Genomic DNA, 21129 nt, shown 5'->3' with positions numbered 1-21129 from the left:
TGGGCAGTAAGGTCAATCATTCTCAAGGACATGTGTCTTAGTTACATGCCATGGTTATGTGTCCTGTGGGTACACAGCAGGCATGTGTCTGCTTTGAGAAAGTAAATATTTCCCTGAACCATTGGGTATTAGAAGGTAATAAGAGGACATTCTAATGTTAAGTTCATACCTGATGTGAATCACGTAGACTAATGACTATGAAAGTATGTTTTCATTATTTTTCATGTTGCTATAACAAAACAAAACAAAAAAGGCTTATTCATTTCAACTAACAGAGTATTGACAAGTCCAAGTAACAGACATATTTATCTTTGCAAAGATCTAACCCTACACTATGATTAAAATGAGATTTATTTGGATAAATATAGTTAATTCCTTTGAGAAGATTTATGTTCTTGCCAACGTGGTGAATTCCCTCTTTGTGTTTATTCTATTTATTGCTTTGGAGCAAAGTTGAATGAATCATTTGGAAGAAACTGACGGTGTAAGACTAATTAAGCAAAAATAAAATTACCAACTATTCTTAGAAATAAACTTGAAGCTGAGGAAATGACTGTCTTAAAATGTGTCTTTCACATACTCAGTCTCCTCCAATCATCTCCCGTTTGCTTAAAGGACTTTCTATAAGTAGATCCAATGGGGCCCTCCTGGCAGTCCTAAGAGCATGGAAAAGACATGCAATTTTTATATTTGAAATTCTGGGCAAGCTTAAAAAGGTACAAATAAAATCACTGATTAGCCACTTTGCCTTGTGTTCCATATGTACACCTGCCAACTTTAGTTGTCCTGGGATGTTTTCTTAGTACATAGCTTGTTGGTGGTGCCCAACCTACCATCCTGAGGCAGTTGGCTTCCTGTCAGAGATCAGCCTCCTTCAGTTATTGGGTAATATGCGGATGAGGTTATCAAAAGCATTAAAATTAGATTTAGACCAAGGCAAGCTTGGTTCTAGGTGTTTCTTCATAAATCCAAAATGTGGTCAAATAAGTCCACCCAGTGACTGAATTCCACTAGCCACGAACATGGAACTGAAGTATGAAGTGCAGAGTTGAAAAGGGGGTGTTCATTCTTGTAGCTTCAAACAATTTTTTTTTTCTCTTTCGTGATCTCCCCATTCACTCACCAGTTGGTTTATATTTATAAGTTAGAGTTACATTTCATCAAAATGTAATAACCACCCACTATCAGCTCCATCAGAGGAGTAGGGTGAAAATCCAAGCGGTATTGCTTTTGTCTTAGGCAACGTAAATGGCACCTTTGGGAGCACAATTATGCACAAATGAGGCTGTGGAAGTTGCACACTGTGATGGCCCTGATAGATTCTCTACAACTTCTACCATCACCTGTTCCTCCCAACACTACACCATCATCACCCATCATGATTAACGTACCACCTACTACATGCACTTCAGTTATATTATTCAATTAATACTCAGAATGCTACAAAAGTATCAGTAATATTCCCACTTTAAAGTAGGGAAACTGAGGGTCAGAGTGTAACCTGTCGCAGGTTATAGAGCAGGGGCTCCAGGATGAAAATCCACGTATGGCCACTCCAAAGCTCATTCTCTTATTATACCACTCTGCCTTTTTAATATATGGTCTTATTCATAACTTTTTTAGACCAAAAAAAAAAAAGTATGATTTAGATACAATAAAATGCATAGATGTTAGGTAAAGGGTTTAATGACTATGGACTATTTACATAGCCATGAAAACCAAAACCTAAGTAGAACAGTTTCCATATAGAACATTTCCATTACCCCGGAAAATGTCCTTATTCCCTTTTCTTCAAGCAACGACTTTCAGATTTCCATCATTGTATTTTATATAAGTGGAACTTTATAATAGAATAATTCAGTAAGTACTATTTGCTGTCGGGCTTTCTCCACTCAACATGAGGTTTTTAGGTTATTTTATTTTTTAAGGTTTAGAAGAGGACTGTTTAGGACAGGACATGGTGGGCATCAGTCAACTAAATGGCACACAGAAGAGAACTCATTTAGCTTTGTGAGGCTTTCTTTTCATAATGATACAAACCCTTGGCCCAGGAGACCTTACTAAAGTTTTATAAATTGCTTTAATTGGGTAAAAAGTTAATGGTTGCCAGGGTTTGCATTCATGATCACAATCAAAACAGTAAAATAAACCAAAGAAAAAGACTTTTCAATATCCCTCAGAACAAAATAAACTGCAACTTCTGGTCAAACATTTATTCCTATGTTATATCCATTTTGGAGCTTTGAATTTATTTTCCATTTTTTACTCCCTGACAACTTCTCTGAATATAAATTACAAATAATCTTTTGTGTTATCTTCCAGTCTCAAAATCACAAAGCCATGTTTCACTTTGGTTTATCATATTTTTTAGAGAGGATTCATTTACTGAGTCAGTTGTACTCCAATATACTCCAATATACTTGTGAATAAAAAAAATTAGAGAATTTTTTATATAATAAAGAGGTAATATGCAAATTAACCCTCACGCCATCACAAAATGACTGTGGCCACAACGGATACAGGGTTCCCATAACACAAGATGCTGTGCCCACAGGGAAGGCAGGGATCCAGTAATGAGTGATCAGCAGGGATTTAGGCTGCATGGATTAACCCTCATGCCATCACACCATCACAAGATGACTGTGCCCACAGCAGATGTGGGGTTCCCATAACAAAAGATGGCTGTGTCCACAGCGAAGGCAGGGAACTGATAATGAGTGATCAGCAGGGAGCTGAGGATGCATGGCACTGGACTGGGCCAGGGGACCTGAGGCTGTGCCCCCTAAGCTGGGCTTGGCTGGGGACCTCAAGCCATGCCCCCTACCCCAGCACCAGGATGGGGACCTCAGGCTGCACCCCCCCGTCCCAGCTCCATGCCAGGGGACCTCAGGCCACGCTCCCTACCCAATGGGGCTTGACAGAGGACTTGAGGCTGTGCCTCATTCCTGGAGCTAGGCCTGGGGACCTGAGGCTGTGCCCTCCCCCACCCAGGGGGTGTGACGGGGGTGGAGCTGGCTGGGTCTGGATTTCTCCCAATGGGGGTGGAGCCAGCCAAGTCTGGGTCTTGTGAAATTTTGACAGGTGGGCAGGGACTTGACTCTGGATCCCAGAGTGCACCCCAGACTCTGACAGGAGGAAGATTTTCATATGCATTTTACTAATTTTCAATCATCTCTGACACTTCTGTTATAGAGAAAAGGCAAATAGCAATATTAAAATATTTCCTCTAATTCCCTACTAACATGTATGAATTTTGTGTACTGGGCCACTAGTTAAGAATAAGTACTGAGGTAATTATTGTACTTATCTTAGAGTAAATTAATTGGTTAACACTTTAAAACATATACTACCCCTCCATCACCATTTGTTTCCTTTATGTCCTCTTTCACCACCACCCCTCCCCGCTGCAATCACCACACTGTTGTCCATGTCCATGAGTTATCTCTCTTTTTTTCTTTATGGCTCAATCCCTCTACCCTCACCAACACCCCTCCTTCCCTAACACACACCAGAGCTGTCTGGCTGCTCTCTATCTATGAGTCTGTCTCTATTTTGCTTTAATAAGGATAAAGAACACAATCAGCTAAGTTTGTGAAGGAACTGACCAAGCCACATTAAGTGGGAGATTGAAGTATCTATCTAAATTTTCTTTCATTTTTGTTTTGTTTTGTTTTATTCCCCCCCGCCCCCCCCCCCCCCGACTATTATGTTAAAGTTTGTTGTCTGCACACTTTCTCATTTGTCATTTTGGAAGTCCTTTATGTAAAGACAATACTTTTATCTGATAGCAAAGAGCAGCCACACTGCCCATCATTATTCTGGACCTCCATATTAGATACATTCAATTTCTTCTTGAGACACATTTCCATCTGCACTTCTGAGGCAGTGTTTCTCTAAATACTGCGGTGTCTGATGGATCCTGCTATATCAGCAAATTTGGTGATTTACCTCCCTTAGAATGCTGTGAAATTCCTGGAAAGAGAGACGGTCTTTCTGCTGATCTCTAAGCTTCTGATATACTGGATTTAGGGTTGTCCCTTTTGCCAGGAAACACTTGCTTTGATGATGGGAGCATTATGGTGAGTCTCATATTTAATATGATTACTGATATAGTTAAGTTTATATCTTTTTGGTCTCTGCTTTCTATTAGTTTCACATGTATTTGTTTTTCTGCTTCTCCTGCCTATTTTTGAGGTTGAGTACCTCCTTTTATTTCTTATACTAGTACTGTTTTTGTTTTGCTATAATTTTTTGTTGTTATATTTAAAGTTATTACTCTAGAGCTGTGGTCGGCAAACTGCAGCTTGCGAGCAACATGCGGCTCTTTGGCCCCTTGAGTGTGGCTCTTCCACAAAATATCACGGCCTGGGCAAATCTACTTTGAAGAAGTGGCGTTAGAAGAAGTTTAAGTTTAAAAAATTTGGCTTTTTGTTTCACATACATCGAATGTGAAAGAACAGTAATAATTTTTAAAACAAATAATATTTACCCTAAGAAAATAACAAACCCTTTTCTCTAAATTAGGACCTGAGCCATCTAATCTCTAGTTGAGCTGGTCCTGGGCTTTGTGTAGTTTTAGATTAAGATCACTATTGGCTAATATTTTGAAATTTGGATCAGTAATTTCTCTTGAGTAAATCTGGGATCTGATCCTTGTTTCTTTAAGTTTAAAGAAATTTCAATAGTTGTACTGTTTATATTTGGCTATGTTGACTAATGAGTTTGCCGACCACTGGTCTAGAGGATTCTTTTTTTCTGCCAAGGGCCTTTTGGATATTTATAACATAATTTGCAAGCCATACAAAATTATTAACTTAAAAATTAGCTGGCTATATTTGGTCAAACATTTAATGAACTCACCCCTAATGCCTTGGCAGGGCCAGGCCAAATAATTTTGTGGGCCTATATGACGCCCTGGCTGGATGTCCCCCAATCTGCTCTAGAGACTATATAAGCTTCCTTAACTTATTATAAACTATCTCACGACCAATGTAAGGACCTTACAGCTATATAATGCCAAATGCACATAATTTAGACCATCTATCATAGTTCCACAGGTCACAGACACTCTCTAGTCACAGACACTTTTTTAAACTCAGTTTCCTCTTTGTGCTTAGGTTTGGGCAATTTTTATTCACTGGTTCTCAAGTTCACTAATCATATTTTCCACCCCAGTCCCCTATTAAACCTATCAAATAAATTCTGCTTGCGGTATTTTACTTTTCATTTATAGCATTTTTTTTCTCTTTATAATTATTTGATTATCCTTCTCTGCTAATCCCAACATCTGGGTAATCTGTGGTTAAACTACTGACTAATTTTTCTTTCTTAGGTACAGGTCCCATTTCTGTGCTTCTTAAGGGAACTCAGTTTTTATTGTATCACATAATTTTTAAAATAAATAATATTTAACCTAAGAAAATAGCAAATCCTTTTCTCTAGGTTAGGACCTGAGTCATCTAATCTCTAGTTGAGCTGATCCTGGGCTTTGTGTAGTTTTACATTAAGATCACTGTTGGCTAATATTTTGAAATTTGGATCAGTAATTTCTCTTGAGTAAGTCTGGGATCTGACCCCTGGTGAGACTGTGGAGACCTCCCCATGTCTTCAAATCCAGCTGCCAGCATTCTAGCTGTGAGGGGTTTCTCTTTGTTCACAGTGCTGCTCAGTGCTTCTCTTTGCCTTGATAACCAGCCCCAGCTTTCTGTGCCATGGCATACATCTCTCAGCAATCCTGCTCGGCCTCCGGTGTTTGTTCGGTCATTACCATCCATTCGGTAAAAATCCTAGGCCCTTTGTCAAGTCACTCTCAGTTCCCTGCCCTGCTCCAAGCCTTCGGTGTGAGCACTTTTTTATTTTTATTTTTTTTTAATATTTTATTGATTTTTTTAACAGAGAGGAAGAGAGAGGGATAGAGAGTTAGAGAGAGGGGGGGTCAATGGTAAAATATGTACACAGATAATAATTTAATAAAAAAATAAAATTATAAATAAATAAATAAATAAATAAAATATTTCCTCAAACTCCCTTTTAATGTGCATGAATTTTGTGCACCAGGCCACTAGTTATTTAATAATTAGGAAAGGAAAATTTAGATTTACATCTTCTGGTATATGTAAAAATAAAGAATAAACAATAAAAATACAATCATAAGGAAAAATAAAAAAGAAAAGAAACATCAATGAGAGAGAAACCAAGGTACATGCCTTTGACCGGAATCGAACCCGGGACCTTTCAGTCCGCAGGCTGATCCACTGAGCCAAACCAGTTTTGGTTGGTGTGAGCACTTTAAGAGTTCACAGAGAAGAACTGGTCTGAAGACTCACCATGTGACTGGGGCCTCTTGGGTCTTTAATCTGTCATACCAGCTCACATGTGGCCATAGATACTTCATTAAAAGGTTGGTTGGTTTTTCTTTATACTTGTCTGTCAGTTTTATGACCTTTTCTACCAGGAATGGAGAAGTTGAGTTTTTTTCTCCCACAACTAATTTAGGTTTTTCTAGCATATTCAGCTTTTTGGATGATTTTTAAAAATCTGTCATTTTCATTATCAAGCTCATTCTCATTATTTGGAGTAGGAAAAACAACCTCTGTGACTTTCTTCGTCCTAATTGGAAGCAGAAGTTTCTTTCTCACTTCTTTTGCTATTTCTCTCTTATGCACCTCCTGTTTTGTAGTATGTGCTATATAACAAAGTTTCAGTCAATGATAGATAACATATAGTGGTGATACCATAGAGTATAATGGAATTGAAAAAGTACCATCACCTAGTGATGTCATAGCCATCCTAACGTCATAGCACAATGCATTACTCGCGTGTTTGTGCTGATGCTGGTGTAAACAAAGCTACTGCAGTGCATATAAAATATAGCGCATGCAATTGTGTAGAATACACAATATTTGGTAATGATAATAAATGCTGGTTTGTGTATTTACTGTTCCATACATTTTACTGATTTTTTTTTTTTAGAGTGTTCTCCTCCTAGTGACAAAAGTTTGCTGTGGAGCAGTATGCTGAGTTTCATTGCCAGCATCCTCATCACACATCTTTTGTTTATAGCATCACTTGATTGTATCATTAGTTCTTGTAATTGATTTATTCTTGTGTTATTTTACTAATTTGGTTCAACCTGTGTACACTGTTTATAGTCTGCAGTAGTGTACAGTAATGTCCTAAGCCTTCACTCACCACTCACTCACTGACCCACTAAAGCAACTTTTAGTCCTGTAAGCTCCATTGTGGTAAGTGCCCGATACCAATGTATTGCTCTTTTTTATTTTATATTGTACTAGAGGCCCAATGCATGAAATTCATTCAACAGTAGGCCTTCCTTCTTCCGGCTGCCAGCACCAGCTACACTCTGGCACCCGGGATCTGGGTTTCCCTCGCAGCCCTGGCTTCGTCTGGAAGGTCATCTGATCTAATTAGCATATTATGCTTTTATTATTATAATTTTTAGTGTACCTTGTCTATGTTTACATAAATATTTAATATTATGTTATAACTGCTTAGAGTAGTCAGTGCAGTAACAAGCTGTACAATAACATGCAATAGGCCATCCCATATAGCCTATATATAGTAGGCTACTAGTATAACATCTAGATTTCTTAAGTATACTCAATGATGTTCAGACAACTATGAAATTGCCTAATGATGCATTTCGCAGAATATGTCCGCATCCTTAAGTCTTCTATTATATCTTTATTTGAGAGATGAGTTAAGTCTACCAAAAAGCTCTCAGAAATTTCATCTGTGCTATCCTTCAAAACAAATATTTATTAAGAATTTTCATAAAGCACCAGAAACTATCTTCATAAAAACAAAACATGGTCGATACTGCATTGGGGTCATAAAAATCCTACTAAAAAACTGAATAGCAATTATCTGCTTATGTAATCTAGCATGTAGAATTTTGAATTTTAGATTGGAAGCAAGTATTTAGGGGTAGATGGCCATAATGTATACAATACCCATAATATAGACAATATATCCATAAGATATGAATAACTTAATGGGGGTCCAGTCATCCATATTCAGACAAATAAGATTTTGCTTCCTTGTTACCACATGCCTTATCCCAGGAAGGACTTAAAAGGTATGGTGAGGTATTTTAATTCTCATTTTCCAGATGAGTCCTCTGAGAAGCAGAGAGGCAGAGTGATCATACAAAGCCAGTCTCTCAGTGCGCAGAGTGGAGGTTCCAACTTCCTGGTACCACACCCATTCCGATACTTACTCATTTCAACTGCAAGCCCCAATGGACTAATCAAATGTGCCATATTATCCAAGGGTAATATTTAACTTTTTATTTGGAAATAACTTCAAACTTATAGACTAGTTCAAGGATCAACCATACATCCTTTACCCAGGTTCCATTTTGTTCCATTTGCTTTGTAATTTGCTATCTATCCATCCATCCATCCATCCATCCATCCATCAAACATAATTTTTTTTTTCTGAACCATCATGAAGATACTGGCTCTCCTAGATATTTCAGTTTGTATTTCCTAAGAGTAGGGATATTACCTTACATAACACAGTATAGCTATAACAAATTTAACAATAATACAACACTTATTACCTTCCATATTCTAATTCTGTAAATTAAACTAATAATGTATTTCCCCCCTGCTATACAGGATCCAGTCTAGGATTAGTTATTGCATTTAGCTATCACACTCTTTAGTATTGTTTAATCTATTATAGAACTTTTCTGCAGCCTTTGCTTTTATGACATTGACATTTTTTTAAGAATACAGTTGACTCTTGGATAACATGGTGGTTAAGGCATGACCTCCCATGAAGTCAAAAACTTTTGCATAACATTGATTCCCCAAAAACTTAACTACTAATAGCTTATTTATGACCTTACCAAAGAAGCTTTACCAGTAACATAATTGATTAACATATATTTTGTACGTTATATGTGTTACATAGTATAGCTTACAATAATGTAAGCCACAGGAAAAAAAAATGTAGTTAGGCAAATTATAAGAGAAGATACATTTATAGTATTTTTTTTTAATTCACATATAAGTGGACTGCACAGTTTACACCCATATTCAAAGTCAACTGTATAGACTCCTTTTTTCTTTCTTCAAAAACGTTCCTCATATAGATCTTGTTTCCTTGTGATTAGATCCAGGTTATACACTTGCAGACGGGTTACTGCATGAGCGATGTTTGTGTCTTCTCAGGTTATCACACCCAGAGGCACAGGAAGTCCATCTGCCCCTTCCTGATGATACTGATTTTGACCACATAGTCGAGTTGTTGCCTGGTTTTCCCAGTATAAACTACTATTATTCTTCCTAGCAACTAATAAGAAATCTATGAGGAGATACTTTAAGACCACAAAATAGCTTCTTCCTCCCCAAGGATTAATTTTTATAATAGTATGTTCACTACTGCTATAAAAAGTGACCTCTACATAGTAAAATAAATCTAGGTTTCACTTACTATACTTGAGTAAGTTCCATGCCAGTTTTAACATCTGTTTTTATTACTGTAGTCCACATGCCTTATCCCAGGCATGTAGTCCATGTATACTGGGTGTTTATTAAAAAGTATTCATTAACTATTCATTAACTGCTTTCCAACTGTTATTAATGCCCTTATTTTTGTTGAATGAAAAGAAATCTCTTTAACTTAGGCTATAGAAGGCTTTAGAAATTGAATGATATAATTGAAAGAACATTCTTTTTAAAGAAAAATAAACTTGTAAAAGAACCTGCCTCTTTTTTATTTAAATTATACATGAATTTTGGTTAAAATGATATTGATTACTATCCAGCCTTTTTAAGCAGTATGATTTTGAGGTGAGCTCTAATTCAAGGCCTTAACTTAGATTAAACATAGTTAGCTTGTATAAAATGTCCAAATGCCCTGTGGTTTCAGTTTCTGAGTTTGGTAACAAGCACAAAGAAGGCAATATTTGGAAAGCAGGGCAAATGAAAAAAAAAAAATAACAAAACAAAACAAAAAAACACATTTTGAAATAGTTTCTAAATTTAATTTTTTTTTTTTTTTTTTTTTTTTTTTAGTTTTTAAAGATGCCTTCTTTTTTCATTTCACAACCATGGTTTTCAACACTATGTGGAAGGAAATTTTACAAACCAGTCATTCTGCCAAATAGTTATGCCACTAATTCAACAATTCTTTCATGGAAGTCAGGAAACGAGGTGGGGGTGGGGGGAAGGCCACAGGCTTACGCTCTTAAAAAGAACATGAACTCTGTTATAGCCCCTTTCTCTTTTGAGCCCAGTTTCTCATCTATGACTCTGTCTTACTTGCAATACAATAAAATTCCAGCCTGTTTGAAAGAGGTGGCTTTTTTGATCAATAGAATTCAATAGCCAAAGCATTAGTGTTTGGGGTTTGTTTGTTTGTTTGTTTGTTTGTTTTAAAAAGAAAGCATTTGTAGCCATAGGCTCAAAGGAGGAAGAAAGGAAGAGGGATTAACTCTCTGCAAAGAAGGTCAAAAACATAATTGACAAGTGAGGCAAGAGGAGCAGCTGTATCTGTTGGGCTAATCAAGACTAGCAGCTGGAGAATTTACCAGCAATATGAAAGCCACGTCCACCAGATGTCAAGCAAGGCAACTGGAGGCCAAACGTCTCTGGCTCAGTGCGGTCCTCTCCCTCTCTCTACCATGCATATTTCATGTGAAACCGTGAGGTGTCTCCCACAGGCCACTAGCAGGGATAATGAGAACGTTTCTTTACATGGGTCTTGGTAACAGGATCGTACCCCACCAGACTGGCTTCTGTACTGAAGTCTATCTCCCATGAGGTTCCTTTGTGAAAAGGCAATTTCAGATGACAGTCAACTTGTAAGGGATGAGAGAAACATAAATGGCTACAAGCCATTCTTGTGCAAGGATTCTTGTGGCTTACCAGACATTTTATATTTGGGAACCATTTTGTCATTGGGAAGAAAAGAATGCTCTGAAGACACTTATTTGAATAATCATTTCTCCACTGACTCTTACACCTGTGCTATTCAATACAGTAGCCACTAGACACATATGGTTATTTCAATTTAAGGTAAGGAAAATATAAAACTCTGTTCCTCAGGCATACTACCCACATTTCAAGTGCTTAATAGCCACATGTGGCTAGTGGCTATCCTATTGGACAACACAATATTATTATAAAACCATCTCCATCATCACAGAAAATTCTATTAGTGTTCCTCTAAACCTGTAAATCATCTTTTAAATGGGCAGTTACAATTCCCTTCTCTAAACACTATGAAATAAAGCAATCTTTATGCACTCTCTTAAGATATAAGCCCACTAATGCAATAGAAGTCTTGTGTCAGGTGAGGGTGATGCCGAGAAGGAGAGCTGAGTGAGAGCCGCAGGGCTGAGACAACATTGTCTGAGGTGCTCCCGCCCACTGGGCTCACAGAAGCCCTCGGTGCCGCCAGCTTGCTGGGTACCGCAGAGGCCAGTCTGGATGGGTATCACACGATAAATACGCAATAAACTATTCTTTCTTACATGTACCCTTACCCTGCCAATAATTTCATCTATATCAGACAGTTTATACCCAAAGTTTCCTTAGTTATGTTTCCAAATGTGCTAAATACATCATGTCCTTTAAAATAGAGGCTGCCCAACTTCATAGCTTTGCAAATGAGGCACCTGAATGCCAAGGAAACATCGTGTGCCACAGCTGAGTCTAAAAGTTTTATGAACGAGAAGAACCAGAGGCCAAGTCCAAAATAAAATCCACAAATGATGTTTCTTATTCCCAGGCTTAGGCCTCGTGAGTGTGCAGAAGCCAAGCCACTCAGGAGATGCTGCGTGGATGTCCGTGTGATTGTGGTGACTCACAGAGGGCCGTGTGCCACGGGCACGTGTCACTCGGGGTGCAGACCTCAGCCTCTGCCCACGGGGCTGCTAGGCCAGGGCATGTGGGGCACACTGGGTCGTGACCAGGTCGCACGTATCAGCACGTCAGCCAGGCCCTCCCTCACGCGTGCAGAGTGCGGTCCAGGCGCTTGGCTTTCCTTACCTTGGTTTCCTCTACCTATTCCAACCCTCCTTGCAAAACCACCAGCCCTGACAGCCCATCAGCTTCACTCTCATTTTCTCTTCTCAATCCCAGTTTCCTCTTTTCCAATCATTGACAATGGACAAAGAACAAGATGGAAAAAAAGTTGTTCCTAACCTCCCTGCTCCATCATCAAAAGCATGAAAGAGCTGCTGTTTTTCTTTGGAATCATCAACTGTTCTTAATCACATTCTCATAGAGATCATGGAGCTACTGCCCAGGAGAGGCTAAGAAAATCCATTGTGTGGACTCGGCCTGTCAGAGGCTCCTAGGATGGCTGCAAGGTGTTCAGGCTACGACCGTTTCCCAGCTTACCTTGGCTTTCCCGTCCTGGGCTGACATGTAGCCAACACACATGCTCTCCGTCGTGTGGCTCCACAGGAACTCCACTGCCATGAGGAGAGCACAAACAGGCACATTCAGATCACAGATGGAAAATAAATCTCTGCTTTTTAATAGAACTGTTAAAGATAGCTTTATACCTAACACACTCAGTTCCCCACTTTCCATTTGCTCCTTCATAAATGTCAAGATGATTTAGTACTCAAAACTGTGTAATGCCATTTACTGTGAAATGAAAAATGTATTTCTTTCTTGTCAAAACTTATGATTATTACATGTAAAATAAATGCTCTTCTGTTTGAAACTTATAACATTAAAGACACACACATGCACACACACACTCATATGTACAATACACAATGATTTAGTAAATGTAATATTCTATAACAGTTCCCTTTAAATCTCTCTCTCTCTCTCTCTCTCTCTCTCTCTTACACACACACACACACACACACACACACACACACACACACACACCTTGGTTTCTAAATACCATTCTTCATGAAAAGAAACCAGGATTTCTTGAAGAAATGTCAATTCCAGAACTGGGGCAGAGAAAATATAAAATGAATCTGGAACATCATGTTGTGCCAGAACATAATGAAGAGCTCAAAGAATGATGAGGATTTATCAAACGGACCAGGGGTCTGTTTAACAAATCTGTGCCAATATAAGTATCAAAATAAATAATAACAGTAAATAACTATCCCACTGAACATAATAAAAACCAACAAGCCCATACTAAAGCAAACAAATAAATGAATAAGTAAATAGGGGAGAAGAGAAAGCTTGTCCTAGCAACAGAATGCCCACTAATAAATACAGACAAAATAAGAATTAGCAAGCCATCATGGTTGTTAAAACTAGTTGGTGAAAATTTGAAGAGGAACAGGCAATTTCCAGTCTCAAGGTATCTCTTTGCAAAAATTATTTTCTATATATATAAAAGCCTAAACAACTGAACAACCTAATAACCATTTGACCAGTTGACACTCACTGACCACCAGGGGACAGACACTCAACGCAGGAGCTTCCCCCTGGTGGTCAGTGCACTCCCACAGCAGGAGCACTGCTCAAATGACCAGGATGAACAGGACCGGGATGAGTAGGAGCGGCTCCTTCCCAGATCTCCGCAGGCCATGCCAAGAGACCCCACCAGTGCACAAATCCATGCACCAGGTCTCTAGTTAAATAGAGAAATAGATGGACTACATGTGAATCAAATGATCTGAGCCAACATCACCAGTTAAGGGACAAATCAATTAAGGGACGAACCTCCTGACAAGACACCTGAGACTTACCACCACTTCTGTGGTATTCCTGCCAAAAATGCCGAGCTAGGATTGCATGAGGAAGCACCACACAAAACTTATATAAAAATGCTACTAAGTAGCAGGTTTGAATTCTTCAAAAATACAAAGGAAGTTGAGAAACATTCTCATTTAAATGCAATGTGTCACCCTGGATTGGATTCTGGACTAGGGTTGGGGGATGTTATAAGAGAACAGTACTGGAACAATTGATGGAGTTTTAAAAGGGACTATGGATTCAATAATAATGTTATATTGATGTTGAATTTTATCATTTTGATATCTATATGTAATTATTTAGGAGAATGGCTTGTTCTTAAAAAATAGACACAGAAGTATTAGCAGTAAAACTCCTGAAATCTCCATCTTGGTCTCAAATAGTTAAGGGGGAAAAAATGTACATGTTTAAACATGTGAGTGTGTGTGTCTATGTGCATGAGGAGAAGATAAAGGGAAGCAAGAAGATAGGAAGGAAAAACAAATGAAGGAAAAATGAAAACAATGGGTGAATCTGGGTCAAGAAATCATGGATGCCCCTTTACTAGTCTTGTAACTTTTCAAATATAAGTTTAACATCATACCTAAATTAAGTTACAAGAAGAAAATTCACAAACACACAGAGATACACACAAAACTTTGTCACCTTCAAGTACATACTGTCAAAATTCTAAGTTTTGTTTTTTTTTTTAAGACACTTTTAGAGTTTTGAGGCACTTATCCAACAAAAATTTCAAAAGTCCCTGATAATAAAACTGCATTGCTCAACACTCAACCCTCTGGGTCCCAGGCCATCCATCTGTTTATGTCCCTGAGCTAATTAAGCCTGAAGACAAGTGTTTGAGTTGAGACACAACTGTGGGATCAGTGATCCTGGACTGACGCTTTGCCAGACATGTGGGGAGGAAAGAAGCTTAGGGACAAAACTGAGTTCCTCAGATACGTGGCTTATTCCCTCATCATCAATTAATTACCAAACCTGCCAACCTGCTAAACAGACGCTCTGTGACAGAGCGCAGGAAAACAGTGTCATGCAGTGAAGCACGCACTCTTCACCAGATGTTTTTTCTTCCTCACACATCTCCTTTGAACTTCAAAAATCTTCAAGCCCAGAGCAAGATCTTGGATATTCTAATTGCCTAAGAAAGCAAAGGCACTCAAGTCTTACTGAGTTTCCCTAGAATAATGACAATGCAAATGTATCTATAAATACAAAGTTAAAAGAAAGTAATTCAGTGTCTAGAAATTCAGTCTTCACTCTTTTCACAAATCCCTCTAAAAAGGGGTGCATTGTACTAAGATATTTTTAATACCAACAATTCAAATCAGTAGATAATGATCTGTTCAGTATATAACCAGTTCAAGCTAGCTTGAAAAACTCAGCAGGAATTGTCTACAGTTTAAATTATAGGATGCTTTTGAAAAGAAACTCTATTTTATTTATTTTAGTGCATGTCTCAAATTAATATGACAAATTATTTCTCGGTGGAGGACTTCAGGGAAGCAGGAGAGGGAGGAACTAACATTCCAAATCTATCCTATGTTGGCACTGTCTTTTGTAGAACTCAGCAAAGCCTGGACATGATGTCACAGAAAGTATGAAAATGACATGTCATTTTAGTACATAAACAAACTGGAATTCAAACTGGACTTATGGATTCCAAAACCTGCAATCTCCCATTGTACTATTACTCTGAAATTCACTCAGCTTGAAAAGAACTTATAATTAGCATTGCATATTAAGAAGATTAAATTCTGTGCAAATGCCAAAGGACCACAAAACATCAAACACAAATACAACTCTTAAATATCTCCAAAGAAAAGCTTTTAAAATGATAATAAAATCCGGAGATCATAAAAGACAAGATCAATGAATTTGACAATTTTAAGAAAATGTTTACTGCATTTTCTTTACCATATGGAGGAAAAGTCAAGAGACAAACTAGGGAAATATTTGCAATTCATAGCAAAGAAAAAGGACTAATTTTCTTAATATATAAAGATCTGCTACAAATCAATGAGACAAATATCCAAAGATAAAGCAAGAAGGATATAAACAAAAGAAAACATGAATAACCCTCAAACACAAAAAGATTTCTCTTACTAGAAAAACTGCAAACTAAAATCAAAAGATACTATTATTCAACTATCAGGTTATCAGATATCGAAAGGGTTAAAACAACTTGGGGGAAGGGGTGATGAAGAAACGAGCACTCTCATATGATGGTGAGATATGGCCATTTGGAAATACATTCTTGTATTTGTGGTAGCTATGCCCTATAAGGTCAGCATGAATAATAATTTAGCAAATATGAACCCATCACTCTTAAGAGAAAAATACAGCTTTAGGTTCCTTCAAGTCTCTAGTCACAACATTTTCAACCAGTAAGTAACTTTTATTTAACGTGGATTTCTGTTTAAAGATGTCTAATTTAATGTTTTTCACAAGTAATTAACTATATGCAGTATTCTTGTATAATAAAACAGCAGCCAAGACGAGTTTAACATTTTCCTGAACCTAGAAAACCTGCCCATGACTTTTTTTGAATTTAGCCTCAATAATGCTGGCCCCCAGCCGAAACTGGTTTGGCTCAGTGGATAGAGTGGCTCAGTGGATAGAGTGTTGGCCTGCGGACTGGAGGGTCCCAGGTTTGATTCCAGTCAGGGGCATGTACCTTGGTTGCGGGCACATCCCCAGTGGGGGTGTGCAGGAGGCAGCTGATCGGTGATTCTCTCTCATTGATGTTTCTAACTCTCTATCCCTCTCTCTTCCGCTCTGTAAAAAATCAATAAAATATATTAAAAAAAATAATAATGCTGGCCCCTATGCTCTTTTTACTGCCATCTTCTCATGAATCCACAAATTGAACTATATTTCCAACTTCTCCATGGCTTCCATTATGTACCATAGAGGTTACTTTATCAGTTTCTGGAACAATATACAGATCAGTGACTACCTCTTCCTTTTTCTGGATAGATAGTATTGTTGGTTCATTAATTTTGAACTCATGTCAACAGCATTAAAACTATTGCTTGAGTGAAGCTTGTCCCACACACACATTTTCTTTCTTTTTTTAGATATGTTTTTATTGATTTTTTAGAGAGAGAGGAAGGAAGAGGGAGAGAAGATAGAAACATTGTTCAGCTGCCTCTTGCAGGCCCCTGACTTGGGCCCTGACTGGGAATTGAACCTCCTGGTTCATGGTTGATACTTAACCACTGAGCCATGCCAACTGGGCCATATACATTTCTACACAACCTGCTTGCACTTAGGAACACTAGACAGCAATTCAACATTATGTTTGGGGCCATTTTAAACAGCAAAATCATCAACAAAAAGCACAAAACCGTGAAAAATGTGGCACAAATAGACCATAGAAAAGACACTTGTTTATAAGCTGAGATAAGAAGGCAGAATATCAGCTTGTGCACATAAACTGGGAATGTGCATGTCAGGTGACTCAGCTTTTTCACCACTCTGCCCATACCACAAATGGCTGTGAAAGTGCTGGGAGTGCTAATTTTGAGATTAAGAATAAATTTCTCCAAGTAGGAAAATTAATAAATATGAAACTTACAAATAATGAGGATTGACTCTAGTTAACAAAATGACATATCCTTTGACCTCACAATTCTACTTCTAGGTATTGGTTCTGCAAATATGCATTTATATTTATAAAAGAGCACCTTCAAAAAGCTATTATTCATTGGTCCAGCCAGCATAGCTCAGTGGTTGAGTGCTGACCTATGAACCAGGAGATCATGGTTCAATTCCTGATCAAGGCATATGCCTGGGTTGTGAGCTCAATTCCCAGTGGGGTGCATGCAGGTGGCAGCCAATCAATGATTCTCTCATCACTGATGTTTCTCTCTCTCTCTCCCTCTCCCTTCTCTGAAATCAATGAAACAAATATTAAAACCTGAGTTATCATTTATGACTAGAAAAAAAAAGATATTCATTGAAGTAGTTTTAACTAGGAAGAAACTGGAAATAGCTTAATTGCCCATTGTTGGGACTATCTATAATAATAAAAGTGTAATATGCTAATTAGACTTGACATCCTTCCATACAATATTTTGGACGAAGCCAGGTCTGTGAGGGAAGTCTGGATACTGGGTGCCAGAGGGAAGCCAGTGCAGGCAGCTAAAGGAAGGAAGGCCTACTCTTGCATAAATTTCATGCATCGGACCTCTAGTATACATATAACTATACTAATCAATTCAATGGAATACAACACAACAATTAAAAAACAAAGGAAGTAGCTCTACATACATGATATGGAACTATCTGTACTAAATGTTTTTCAAACTTTTGACCATGAACAACAATAAAGAAAACACACACACACACACACATATACAAAAGAAACAGCCCCATATATTTTCACTTACTATAACACATTTTTGTAACTAAAATTACATAAAATAATACCATTTTATTAGCAACAACTGGTATTCTACCCAATGCATTAAAAAGATTATGCTTATGACTCATTAAATTGATTTTAGACCTCATTAATATAACTTCAGTTTGAAAAAACACTAATCTGCAAAATATATAGTTCATCTAAAATAAAAGATAAAGTGGAGGATGATTTATAGAGGTGTGCAACCATTTTTGTGACAAAAAATTTAAAAAGCACATAGATGAACGTGTTTACAAATACATGGGATCTCTCTCTAGAAGATCTTAGGAACTGGTTGAGTCAGAAAGTTGAGTAGAGGGCAATCTATTTTTTACAATCTATCCCTTCTGAAACTTCTAAATTTTGTTGTTTTCATTCATGTCCTATTTTAAAAAAAAATTATATTTATACACATATATATCTCCCTAGGAACCTCAATTACCCTGTTAATCTATATTATCTACAAAGAATTAATTTCTTACGTGTTTAGATTATGATATTCTGAATTACTGAAATTTTATGAAATGGTAGTGGGATGTTACCATTTTTTTAACTCCCGATTTTATTATTCAACTTATCTTTTCTATTTAAAGTAATCTTTGGTGGCTCCCAAGACCAGTCAGTTGGAGCTGGTTGTTGTTGGAAGTGGGTTGGGTTGGGGGACTGGGCTGGGGGCAGGGAGACCCTGCGCACTGACAGTCCTAGGGGAGTAGAACCTGCATGTGAGAGCCTGGGGTGTGGCAGGAAAGAGATGAGGCAGGAACAGCAAGCAAGCTGGGGATACGGGACCCACCTCAGCCCCCAGCTTCATTCTCTTCTAGCATTTCCCCATTGGTGGCATTATCCGCAGACTTGGAGACTTTTTTTTCTTTTTTCTTTTTTTCTTTTTCCCTTTTTTGGGGTTTTCCAACTTGCAGAACTCTGGAAGAGGGCCTTTAGCTCTGCATTGTGGCCTTCAATTCAGACTTGTAAAGGGCCCGACCACTGGTTATCAGCATGGGGCCTTTGGGCATGAACAGAACCATACACTTAAACCATGAGAAGGAGTCGGCTCCCAGTTGGGGCACATACTTTGGTTGTGGGTTCAAGCCCCGGTCCAGACCATGTTTCTTGGGTTAGGATTAAAAAACATACAAAACAAAGAACCTCACTGCCTGGCTTCCCATCCCAGGGTTTCTTGCATGAAAAATAGAACTCTAAAACAGAACCGTCTTAAAAACAAACAAATAAAAAAAAAACCCAAAAAACAAAAAAAAAACACACAGAACTGGCTTGGGATGAACAGTTGCCAAGTCAGCTGCTGCTCCTTAGTTTTAGGTCAAATGGCTTACCCGAGGACATTCTGCACAGGGTTTACATTATTCCTTATTGAATAGAGATATTCAATAAGGAATAATTCATCGGAGATTTCCCTCCATGGTTGTTTTTTCTTTAAAACCCAATGGGAGTTTCATACAAGGATGCTTTACTATCCTGACATAGAATCCTTGAGATTCATATAATACTTGGCCCATTATGGCCATGAAGTAGCTGAGTTGGCTTGCTTCCCTGAAAAACTTTCACCTCTGCACTGTCCTGGGAGGGTTGGGGATTAAGTTCTATAGAAGCCAGTTATACTAAGCCAAGGAAATAATTATCTTCCCTTCCCAAGGTTCACTCTGACTTGTTCAAGACTAAAGAAGGGTGCTGCCTGAAAGGGAAGAGAAGGATGTGGGTCAAATAGGAACACAAACCCTGAAGGACATTTCTATTCTCTTCCTGTTTTATCATTTTATTGTATTAGAAACTGCAGGAACGAGGGGCCACTGGCTAGGGCTTGGAAGTTCTCTGCTGAAAAGAAAAGCATTCTTAGTAAAACATGTTTCATTGAAATATGAGTTCATTCATACAACAAATATTTTTTTAGGATTTATTACTGTTTGAGCACATGAAAATTGACTATAAAATTTGTCAAAATGTTTTTCTGAGTTTTAGGGGAACCAGAGTAATAAGAAGTACTTAATCACTAGAATTCTATTCATAAATCTTTGTGTGTTTTTTTAATTTCAGATGGAAAACCTTGTGGCCAAAAAAACTATATCGTTAGATTATAGCTAGAACTATACTTCTTATAATGGAGAAGAAAATTATGGATGGAAATTTATTTGCAATTGTAAAAAGTAGACTAGTGATATTTAAAGGAAGAAAAGTTGTTTAAAAGCAAACAAAACAAATTATAATAATATCTATGTATTTTAAAAATAAAAATTAAGAGAAACAACAACACTCTCCTCCCCCGCAAAGAAAAAAAACACTAGAAGTATCAATTGGTAGCTACAAAATAGTCATGGGATTGTAAAATACAGTATAGGGAATATAGTCAACCATACTGTAATAACTATATACAGTGATAGCTGGGCACTTTGTAAAGTATGTGATTATCTCACTGCAATGTTGTATATCTGAAATTAATACAAAATATGGCTGAATGCAAACTGTAATTTAAAATAAAATAACGCCAAAACCAGTTTGGCTCAGTGGATAGAGCGTCGACCTGCGGACTGAAAGGTCCTAGGTTCGATTCCAGTCAAGGGCATGAACCTTGGTTGTGGGCACGTCCCCAGTAGGGGGTGTGCAAGAGGCAGCTGATTGATGATTCTCTCTCATCGATGTTTCTAACTCTCTATCCCTCTCTCTTCCTCTCTGTAAAAAATCAATAAAATATATTTAAAAAAATAAAAATAAAATAAAAACACAAGTGCTAATTCTGAATTATATAAATCTCAGAGCACTACTTCAACAGATTAATTCAACTCAATTGTTGATAAGCTGAAATAGCACGTCTACCTTAAGACATGGTATTTTGCCTCTAAGAATAAATTATTTCATTTGCTTCTTTCCATCTGATCTCTATATAAAATGCTAAGTGACCCGACTGTCCCACAGTCTGGTACATATGACGCACAATGGCAATTTAAAAATAAACGTTGACTCGTGCATGCACAATATATATAAAGCTCTCACTGGCACCAA

General features: G+C 37.7%; 1 protein-coding gene across 4 annotated transcripts in view; it reads right to left on the bottom strand.

The window, feature by feature from the left end:
• TASP1 (taspase 1) overlaps positions 1-21129 on the bottom strand; it is a 244006-nt gene that overhangs the window by 21448 nt on the left and 201429 nt on the right. For all 4 annotated transcript variants that reach the window (XM_084887646.1, XM_084887647.1, XM_084887644.1 and 1 more), the window contains one exon: positions 12378-12451. In XM_084887646.1, the coding sequence (XP_084743772.1) occupies positions 12378-12451 (74 nt within the window). The remainder of the gene's footprint in view (positions 1-12377; positions 12452-21129) is intronic.

The sequence above is a fragment of the Pipistrellus hanaki genome (genome assembly GCF_964339955.1).
Source record: "Pipistrellus hanaki genome assembly, chromosome: 6".
NCBI lineage: Eukaryota > Metazoa > Chordata > Mammalia > Chiroptera > Vespertilionidae > Pipistrellus > Pipistrellus hanaki.
Note: the sequence above shows the minus strand (reverse complement) of the source record. Positions and strands in the feature narration are given on the sequence as shown.